General features: G+C 48.0%; 1 protein-coding gene across 1 annotated transcript in view; it reads left to right on the forward strand.

The window, feature by feature from the left end:
* The window catches only part of LOC147883279 (Rhodanese/Cell cycle control phosphatase superfamily protein), a 59,324-nt gene extending 49,047 nt beyond the window's left edge, over nucleotides 1-10,277 (forward strand). The window contains exons 7-8 of the mRNA XM_087399727.1: nucleotides 8,874-9,185; nucleotides 9,425-10,277. Of these exons, the coding sequence (XP_087255853.1) occupies nucleotides 8,874-9,185; nucleotides 9,425-9,707 (595 nt within the window). The 3' untranslated portion in view covers nucleotides 9,708-10,277. The remainder of the gene's footprint in view (nucleotides 1-8,873; nucleotides 9,186-9,424) is intronic.
* Nucleotides 10,278-10,861: the final 584 nt, after the last annotated feature.

Below are 10,861 nucleotides of genomic sequence, written 5' to 3' on the forward strand. Positions count from 1 at the left end.
GACTGCTCCAGTGGTGGTGTAGATTCAGGGTGTCCTGCCTGTGGAGGGGAAGGGGGAGGTGGCTGGGGGGTAGGCAACTCAGACTCCACGGAGGCGACTAGCGGGGGGGGTGGAGGAGGGGGAGTGGGGGCTGCCCGCGGCTGAGGAACCATCGGTACAGCTGACACTGCAGGAGAGCTGAGAGAGGCGGGGGGGGGGGATGGGGCTGCACCTGGGACTGGGGCTGAGAAGGAAGAGGAGAGTGAAGAGGAAGAGGCGGGGGCTGAAGCTGCAGGTCGGGAAGAGGGGGGTGCGACTGGGGAAGGGGCTGGGACTGAGTGGAAGGGGACTGGGGAGCGGAAGAGAGGGGGACCTGAGGCTGTGGAGGGCGGGCTACCGTCGAAGAAGAAGCTCTCCCAGGACCCTGGGGCGGCTGCCTGTCAGGTCTCTGAGGTGCTGCTGCAGGTTAGGTAACCTCTGCCTCCTTGCCTTTTTCGGAAATCTTCTTATTCTTTCCTCTTTTTCTTCTGACCTCAGTCCAACCGCTAGCTAACTCTGGACCGGACTCCGGCTGCCTCTGCTCCTCCTGACGTGGCTGCCTGGAGGGGGGGGAGGGGGCGGAGGGAGAGGGGGCGGGGGCGGGGGGGGCCGAGAGGAACTGGAGAATCGTGGACAAATAGCAGCCAGGTGCCCAAAGCCGTGACACCTCAGGCACTGGCCTGGCTGTCCTGTGACTACCATGCTCTGGGTGATGCTGCCGGCATCTGTCACGATCTCGATCACTGCCGGGAGAGTCGCAGGGTCCGCCACAGCCACACGGACTCAGGGGGCTCCTGCCGTAGTCACCGCGTCGGCGAAAGTGTCATGCATAACCCAGCCAAAGTGGGAGCCCAGGTCCCTGACAATCGGCCACAGCTCAGCAGCAAGACCTGGAAAAACTAGCGTCACTGGATGGCGAGGTACGCGGAACCGAGCATCAAAATCCGCTGCACTGAATCCACGGTACCAAGGGACTATCATAATGATCTTTCCATCCACAGAAGTGGGGGAACTAGCAATCAGGTTGCTCGCAGCTTTCACATTGGAGAGTTTGAGCCAGAAGATGCCCCTTCCCATAAGGGCTACCTTATCAATGTGGCCGTCCTCTAGCATGAGAGTGGACTGGAGCCAGTCCCTGATGGCTGATCTGGAGGGGGAATGTCCAATGACTCTGCCATAGACAGAGGTAACGGCAAAGTCATTGGCAACCTCCTGAACCCGAGAGGATTGTTGCTCTGTCAAGATAACGCGGTAGGCATCTGGAGAGGGAGGGTCCGACTGGGCCTCCGGTTCCGGGCAGGGAGCCACCATACCGCCAAGACTAACTGCAAGACCTCCGATGAAGAAGAGGCTGCTACCCAAAAAAGGGGGGGGGATAGATCGGGGGGGTGGAGCCTGGGTGTGATGAAGACGGGTGAGGCGAAACGGGGCGACGTGAGTCGGGTGGGGGAAGCGGAGGCGGAGGCGGAGGGCGGGAAGGTTGGAGGGCGGGAGGCCGGGAGGCGGAGGTGGCGGGGGTGGGGGCTGAGGATGGAGGGCGGGTGGGGTGAAGAGGCGAGGGCGGGGGACGGCTGGGGTGGGGCGGGGCGGGAGGGCGGGAGGGGGCGGGACAGAAGGGCGGGAGGGGCGAAGGGGCGGGGCGGAAGGGCGAGAGGGGCGGGGGGCAGGCGTAGCGAGGGGGCGGGGTGAAGCGGGGGGCGGGGGAGAGCAAAGCGAGGGGGCGGGCGAAGCGAGGGGGTGGGGGAGGGCGAAGCGAGGGGGCGGGGTGAGGCGGAGAGGCGAGGGGGGGTGAGGCGTAGCGAGGGGGCGGGGTAAGGCGGAGGGGCGAGGGGGGTGAGGGCGGAGAGGCGAGGGGGTGAGGGCGCAGCGAGGGTACGGGGTGAGGCGGAGGGGCGAGGGGGTGAGGGCGGAGAGGCAAGGGGTGGAGGCGGCCGAGGCGGGGGTGAGGCGGAGGGCGAGGGGGTGAGGGTGGAGAGGCAAGTGGGTGAGGGCGGCCGAGGCGGGGGTGAGCTAGGGGGGTAGAGGCTGCGGGAGGGAGGGAGAGGGCTCGCAGGAGCTCAAAAGAGTCGAGATTGTAGGCTTGCAATCTTGCATCTTAAATCTATCCAAGAGTTTTTGAACATACTTGGATTGAGACATAATGATACCACTTCTCTCTTGAATGAATTGGATCCCCAAATAATAATGTAACATGCCCAAATCTGATATGTCAAAAGTGGCTCTCAATTCAGCGTTGAAATCTGTAGTTTTATCACCATTTGGCCTTGTGAGCAGTAGATCATCTACATAAAGAATGATGACCAAGATTTCCCCCCCATCCTTCTTGATGTAGAGGGTGCTTTCAGTTGGACTATTGCTGAAACCCTTGCTGGATAGAAAGGCATCTATGTTTGCATACCAAGCATGGGGAGCTTGTTTCAGCCCATATAAAGCTTTATTCAGCTTGCATACCTTAACGTGCATCATCTGATACCGTGAAGCCTGGAGGTGGTTTCATGTACACCTCTTCCAACCAGTCTCCATTTAAAAAAGTTGTTTTTATGTCCAACTAATGGACTTTCCAATCCAAATGTGCAGCCATGCCAATAACAGTTCTGATGGTTATCATTCTGGATGTAGGAGCAAATGTCTCCTCATAATCAATGCCCTTTTTCTGAGCATATCCTTTGGCAACCAGTCTTGCTTTGTACCTGTCAATGGACCCATCGGGGTTCTGTTTGACCTTGAAAACCCATTTTGTACCGATGGCATGCTTACCTGGTGGCAAATCCACAACAGCCCAAGTCTGATTTTTCTCTATGGACTGCAACTCATTGTGCATGGCCTGCATCCAATGCACATTATCCTTTTCTTCTTTGAAAGAGTCAAGCTCCTCTTCATCAAGAAGAGTCCCTGCATAAGCTGTCTCAACTGAAAGAGCCCCCCTTGTGTGCCTTACTACACTACGAGTCCTGCCAGGCAATGGAGCCTCAAGCCTGAGAGTCTGAAGCAACCAATTCGGGACTGTTTTGGCTGCGTGTATCTCTTGAATCTCTTGCTTGACAACTTCATCCACACCCTGAGGTGGTACCAAATCAGCCGGTGGCTGAATTGGGGTTGCTGTAAATTCCGAGTTTTAGCGGGGGAACCAAATGCGATAGGAAGCATCCCCTCAAACACATCATTTGAAGAAGCTGGAATCTGAAATTCAACGTGTGTATGTGCTGAATCTTCAGAGAATATAACATCTCTACTAACAAAAATCTTGCGTGTAGCAGGATTGCAGAGACGATAGCCTTTGCTTTGTGAACTATATCCCACAAAAATGCATTTGAGTGCCTTATCTGACAACTTGTGTCTAAACTCCATAGGCACGTGGGCATATGTAACACAATCAAAAACTCTGAAATGGTCCACTGAAGGCTTTCTCCCATGCCATGCCTCATAGGGAGTGATTGTCTTCAAAGCCTTTGTAGGAGCCCGATTCAAAATATAGTTGGCACACATGAGGCCTTCAAGCCAAAACCTGTGAGGCAACTTCTTACTTGTGAGCATGCATCTATCCATCTCCATGGCAGTGCAATTCTTCCGCTCAGCTTTGCCATTCTGTTGAGGTGTAAGCCTCACTGTACATTGATGCGTGATGCCTTTCTCCTTCAAAAATGTCTCAAATTTATGAGACATATACTCCCTCCCTCGATTTGTGTGAAGTGTTTACACCTTGAGTCCTATCTCATTCTCAACCATAGCCACAAAGTGTTTGAAATGCATAAACACTTTTTGATTTTGCCTTGAGACCATAGACCCAAGTGTAGTTGGTGAAGTCATCTATGAATGTAACAAAATAGCAAAAGCAGGTGTTCTCATGGGACCGTAGACATCACTGTAAATAATCTGTAATTTTCGTGTAGTTTTCATTGCACCATCCTTCTTGAAGGGAAGTCTATGCATCTTACCAAGGATGCAACCTTCACATGCATGAGGAGGAGCCGACTCCAAAGGAGGCAATGCATCAACCATATCATGCCTCTGAAGTGTCATTAAGCTGCCATAGCTCATGTGCCCATACCTGGCATGCCCTAACTCCACATTCTGCATCGCAGCAGTGGGAGTGCTAACTGATAATGCAAGATCGGATCTTTTTTCATATAGATCAAGCTGAAAAAGACCTCGATACAAAGTGTTAGACAACATCAAAGCATAGTCATTCTCTTTGTCTCTGACTGCACACTTGTCATCATAAAAACCAACCTGAAATCCTCCTCTATTGAGTGAGGACACTGAAAGCCAATTCTTCTTTATCTCTGGCACATAAAGAACATCTGAAATTCTGAAATCTGTGCCATCAGTGAATGTGAGAATAATGTCTCCCACTCCACACATTGAATAAGAAGAATTATTCGCACAAGTCACCTTCTTTTTGGTGGGTGGAGGATACAGAGATACAAACAGACTCTTCTTGGAAGTGATGTGCTTTGAAGCACCACTGTCAAAATACCAAGTATAAAGTGTCTCATCGACACTAAGAGAGCATGCATCCTTTGAAGGATCATAACTGCAAGTCAAGAAAGCATGTGGGTCATCATCATCAGTGGCTGTAGCATCTGAACTACCCACTGAAAAATCTGAAGTGCGAGACAGAAAGGCATAGTTCTCTTCCACAAAGTTGGTTGCAACATCTCCCCCATCATGAGAATGTGGAACCGATGCATCTGACACAGCCATACCGGAATCCCTTTTCTTCTCTTTGGCTATGCGCTTCTTGCATTCTCCAATATAATGACCTGGCTTCTTGCAATAATGACAGGTGCCCTTCTTTTTCTGCTTAATTGTTTCACCCTTTGCCTTACAAGAGGGCTGTCCTAAATCAGCCTTATGCTGATTTGTCGGCTGATTTGCATGTGGCTTTTGCTGCCCTTTACCCTTGGGCTTGAACTTAGAGAGCATAGCATGCTCGCCAGCCCGGGTTGCCATATTTCTGCGAGTTTGCTCCTCCTGCGACATAAGTCCTACCAACTCATGAAAAGAGAGAGGATTGCTGTCCCCCCTCAATGACAAATTCAGCGAGGTGTGGAAACCGAGATAGGACTCAGGAAGAGAGTTCAGAGTGGTGGTGATCATCTCTGAATCCGGAATGACTCCATCAATATTCAGCAATTGTTCCCTCAAGTCCTGAAGCTTTCTGAGGTGAGAATTCATGGAATCTCCCTCCTCCATATGCGTATAGGAAAGTTCTCGCTTTAGAAAGGAAACCCTGGCATCATTTCTTGTTGCAAACATATTCTCTAGTATCTCCCAAGCTGCCATAGATGTCTTGCATGACCGAAATGAACCTCTTGATCGAAAGAGAAATTACTGAAAGAGCTTGTGCATCTCTAGAGTCCCATCTTTTTTGCTCTGCTGTGGGAGCTCCTGGAGTGGCTGCTCCAACTACTTGTGTTGCATTTGCACCTCTACCCTTGCCTCCAGCTGTAGGAGTGACAGGTGTAGTCGCTGTATCTGGTCTTGCTTCATCTCCATCGACATAATCCCAAAGATGTCTGCTAACCAAGATATTGCGAACCATGAAACTCCACAAGGAGTAGTTGGTGCCATCCAACTTATCCTCCTATGTGAGAACTTCGAACACCTCATTGGGGTTGTTCTGAGCCATTTTCATCAGATAATCTCAAAAAATACAGCAAACTGACCAAGTAAAATCCCTTTCTGGGATTTGAAATGCACAAGTAAAATCTGCAAAGAAAAATCTGCCCACAGTGACAAATACTGTCACAGCCTATCAAAGGCTCAGAATGCACTTTAATTATCTTGCAAATGCTCTCCAATGTCACTCAAAATTGCCTGCAACAGTCCCAAAATGCTTGTACATTGCCAAATTGCATCAGAATGCCAAAAGCCCCAATTTCTTTAGGGAAATTGCATCCAAAGGAGGGCAAATTGCTTGAAAGCCCCAAAAATGCAAGAAATTGCAGTGTAAAGCAAAAAGCCCCAAATTTTGCAAGAAATTGCAACTCAAAAAGGGGCAAATTGACTGAAAGCCCCAATTTGCAATTTATTTGCAAAAGAACTAAATTCTACTGCCAATGTGTCCAAATGAGCACACCCACAATCTCAAAATGCACCTGCTTGAATCCTCAGCCAAACAATGGCTCAAAATGCACCAGAGTAAAATATCTGCAAAAAATTCCCAAATTCTCAAATGTGACTCAAACTGAGTCCAAAAAGCCTGCAAAGCTCCCAAACTGCTCTTCCACTACAAAATTGCAATCCAATTGCAAAAGCCCCAAAATTTTTGAACATTTGCAAACCAATGCAAAGTCTGCAAGAGAATAAAATGCCCAAATCGTGCTCCTAGAATACAAGCCAAACAATGGCTACCTGATGCCTGCCAAAGAAAAAACCTGCAAGAATGCCTACAATGTACTGATCTGTACGGATTGACAAGCGCTGGACAGAAACAGTCGTACGATTGTACGGCGCTTGTACGGACAAAATCCGTACGCTTGTACGGATGTACGGGTTGACAGTAAGGTGCTGCAGAGCTGCTGTACGGAATGTAGCACATGAGCTGTACGGAAATTCTGACTACAAGTGTATGGAATACATCGCAGGTGTATGGAACAGTACTGCACAGTTGTATGGAGCAGTACGGCTGATGCAAACTGACAGGTACAAATCTGTACGGAACTGACTGTACGAAATTCGTACACTTGTATGGACGATGAGCACAGAGATGTACGGCTGGTGTTGCTGTAGTTTGCACGTATGGCGTAAGAGTACGGACTGATAGTCCGTACGTTGTACGAACGATTTGCTGCAGGCTTGATGATGAAGTTGTATGGACGAATGGCACGGGAGCTAGGGAGTAGGTCCGGGAAGGAAAGCTACTCTGCTACCAAATGATAGAAAATGGGAGAGGGAGAGCAGGAAGCCTGAGAGAGTGAGAGGAACATCGAATGTGCAATAGAATAGAGTAAGAAGAATACAAAGGGGGATAAGGTTTTGTCTAAGTGACAAACCTTATCCTTCACTAACCGTAGTTAGTGAACTAATTGTGGTTAGGGGGAAAAACCCCTAAATGAGGGAAAAGTGTCCCTAACCCACTTATTGACTTTACATTGGTCACTGCCTAGAATTTATCAATAATTCTAACATTACCATCATGCCATAGAAATTTGAGCTTCCCGGTGAATGACACTTTGACGGGCTGTGCTACTATCTCTTTTTTCTCGCTTCCATGTAGTAGAGAACTGAGGAGAAGACGATGCCGTTCTTCCTTCACCTTCTCAGCTGCGCGCTGATTGAGCTCTTCGGCCTCTTGAGCCTCTCGTTCGCGCTCTTCCTTGGCCTCTGGAGCTATCCTTTCACGCTCTCTGGTGACCTGCTCATGATCCTCCCGCATCTCTTGGAGCAGTAGCATGCATGCGAAGAGGCTCTCTGATTGCTGTGTTTGCATCTTCATCTTGCATCATGGCTACCGTGGCAGAAGCTGTCATGAGGGACTCTGCGGCTGTGGGTGCTGGAAGTTAAGGGGCTGTGGAAACTGTGGCCTCTCCACCTTGGGGTTGGATGTGCCAACTGCCACTCATCTCGTCAATGGCTGTCCCCGAATGAACCTCACTATCTCGATATGGATGTAGTAGGGAGAAGACTCACTCAGTCTCTCTTCTACTAACTGCTGACTGAATGTAGAGATAGAGCTGATAGAAGATGCACTCATAAACGCAGGTGAAAGTGGTGGGGTGAGTGCAAGTTCTGCGGGGGAATATAGGGGGCCTCTGGAGAGGTAAAATAACTGTATTTATGGTTGCCCAGAGGGCTGAGTACTACTGTTAGTAAATGGAGAATAAATATATATGGAAGGAGGATTCTTCACCGCAAAAGAATGGAGAAAGTACTGTATGGAAGATATCCTTCACTGTAGAAGACTGCAAAGTGCTGGAGGAAAGGGGCGTCTCTGATGCTGCCCTGTTGCTGCTGTTCGTTGTTGAGCCAGGCCTGACTGAAGACAGTAGAGGATTGTGGGATGGGAGCTGCTGTCCTGTTCTGGCCTGATCCACCCTGATCTGCCGCGGCTGGGGTAGAACTGCCTTGATCCAGCCCTAGAATGTTGGATGAAGAATGAGGGCCTGAGGGCTGCCTTTTATAGGCCCCCAGGGCTCTGGAAATGAACCAACCAGGTTAGGGACTGTCCCGACCAGGCCCTTGCAGTGTCCTGATCAGGGTCGGGTCTGTCTGTTTGTCAGCTGACCCTGCTACATGGTGGCTGTCTGGTGTGCCATCTGTCCATAGCATGCCATGGGCTGCAGATGCCCGTGACGTGAACATGGAGGGAAGTTCTCCAAGCCTGATCTATGCCTCAATCCGCTGTTGAGTTTGATGTGTCTCTCGCTCTGGTCCTTGGCTTCACCGTCTCCCTAGGACCTGCTGGTCCGTGCTGTCTGGCTGAAAAAGTCGAGATTCTGCTCTGAGTGGAGTCTGGCTGTACACCCTGATCTCGCCTATGTGTCCTGAGCAGATGCCTCCTGTGTGTGAGAGAGAGAGAGAGAGAGGGAGAGAGAGTCCTCTTGTAAACTGTAAGGGAAACTACATTATTCATCCGAGCTAACTGTCACAGGATAAAAGTCACTTTTGCAAGTGTTAAAGCATAAGCATGAATGAAGCAATCAGCTTGGTATCAACTTCATTATTTGTTCACATTTTTGCGCTGAACTTAGGTGGCTGATCGCATGAATTGAATAGTTTTGTAGCTTCCTGTATTTCTTTGCTATCTAGTCTTCTACATGAATAGAAGTTTTATAATTGATATACTGAGAAGGAACCTATGACTGATGTGCAGAGGTGTAAAGATTGTACCTTATTGTGTTTCTGTGCAGACAAAAAGGCTTCAAAAATCTGTATACTCTGAAGGGAGGTGTTGCTCGCTACTTAGCTGAAGAAGATGCTGAAAATTGGCTGGGAAATCTTTTTGTTTTCGACTCTCGCCTTTCTGTGCTACCAGGAGCTTATAAAATGTGTTTGGATAATTCTAAGGAAAGGATAGAAGACATGAATCTTGGCAGAATGGACAAAGAGGGTCGGTTGTGTGCCGATGAGCCTAGTTTTGGTAGATGCAGTACATGTGAATGTCCTGTGTCAAGCATTCGACACCGGAACTGTGCAAACTTGGACTGCAATCGGCTGTTTTTGTAAGCTCTCCTGCTGAGAATAAATTATCATCAGTCACTTGTTTATGTGTGTTGTGTGTGTGTATGTGTTGGTGGTGGGAATTGGTGGCGGGTGGGTGAAGAAGAGAATACCGAGGGTGTATTTTTCTAGCGCTACAAATTGGAGTGAAAAAATACACTGCTTGCTTGTTTTAGCTACAGTCAAGGTCGTGTTATTGTCTTTTGATGCAAGCAGTTTCATGCTTAACATGGATGTGCAGATCTTGTGAAGAATGTGCATGTCAATTGCAAGGGTGTTGTTCTGTGCAATGTACATCTGCTTCTAGTCTAAGGCCTTTCTTCAGCAGTCCACAACAATACAAGCGCTGGCATAATTACAGAGGAACAGATAACTTTACTCAGCGCCCTCCTGGCTTTGTGGGTAGGAGAGCATTAAAAAAGAGGATACAAAGAGAGCAAAAAAAGCAAGCTCAGATTCCAACTTGTGAAGTTGATGATGCTTCAAAAGAGTTAGTGCTACGTAATGTGACTAGAGAATCTTAGAGTCTTCTTCATTTTCAGAATTCTTGGGTACATCCCTGTATAGTATCAAAGCTGCAGTCAGTGAATATCGCAAAGTGGTATAAAATTCAGTTCCAAAGGCGCTCTGATTCTGAAAATGGGATTATTTGTGTTTCCCATAATTTATATGTTGTACAAACACTGGGGTTAGGATCCTCAGTGATAACAGCAAGAGCGTCAAGGGCCAGCTAATACGTGTTTTGGAGAATTCCATGCTGAGGGCTATTTTTAGTGATCACTCCCACCGCCTGAAATATTGTAGCTCCCCTTTCTCTTCTGTGCACAAAGTATGACATAAGAGTATGACATAAGTGATAAGTTTCCAGCCAGTGACGTCAACTGTGACTCAAGAAGGCTTTCGGTAAGTTCGAAGGTCAAGGATCTACTGTACAACACCAGTGTGATATGTGGTGCTTGAATGATTTGATAGCCTCTATTGCAGGCTTATGCCAAGGGTTCATTGAGTTGGTGTTGTATGGGTTGATAAATTTGACTTAATATAAATTGTTAATGGGAGAGGCGATTGTGAAAACTGATGGAAAAGTAATTTAGCATGAGTGATTAGGTAGCCTTCAATGTTTACACATTTCAAGGGTCAGTTTCTCTCTCGTTCATCTCTCTTTGTATATATTTTAAAAATGAGTAATAAAAGCAGCCAATGCTAAGATACAGTCCTTGGGCAAGGTATCCCAACTCATGTTGCTGACAGTCGCAAAGTATGAGTGTATAGTGGATTGAATTGAATACATGGGTGGTTGAGTGATGGTTTTATTAGCATCTCTTGTGGGTGCACGTGTCTCTTTGTCTAGATCCACACCTCTTGATACATGTGCGTCTTTGTATTGAGAAAGAGAGGTTAAAGCTCATTAATGTCTTCTGAAGATGAAAATGTTTGAAACAGTATGTACAATGTGTGAAATGCAAGAAATGAGACATTAGGTGCTTCTCTCACGCGCTAAAGAAAAGCATTGGAGTAAAATGAAATTTTGTTATGGCATCGTACATTTTAAATTGGCTTTGTTGAAATGTCATTATTAAGCAGTGCAGAGATAAATAGTATCCATCTGATTTGCCTCTGCATGTGAAGGATCAAGGAATGCTAAAACTGTGGGATTGATTGAGGGAGGTTTGGTTGT

The sequence above is a fragment of the Dipteris shenzhenensis genome, chromosome 28, assembly GCF_047967505.1.
Source record: "Dipteris shenzhenensis isolate YYH24624 ecotype China chromosome 28, Dip_SZ_1.0, whole genome shotgun sequence".
Lineage (NCBI taxonomy): Eukaryota > Viridiplantae > Streptophyta > Polypodiopsida > Gleicheniales > Dipteridaceae > Dipteris > Dipteris shenzhenensis.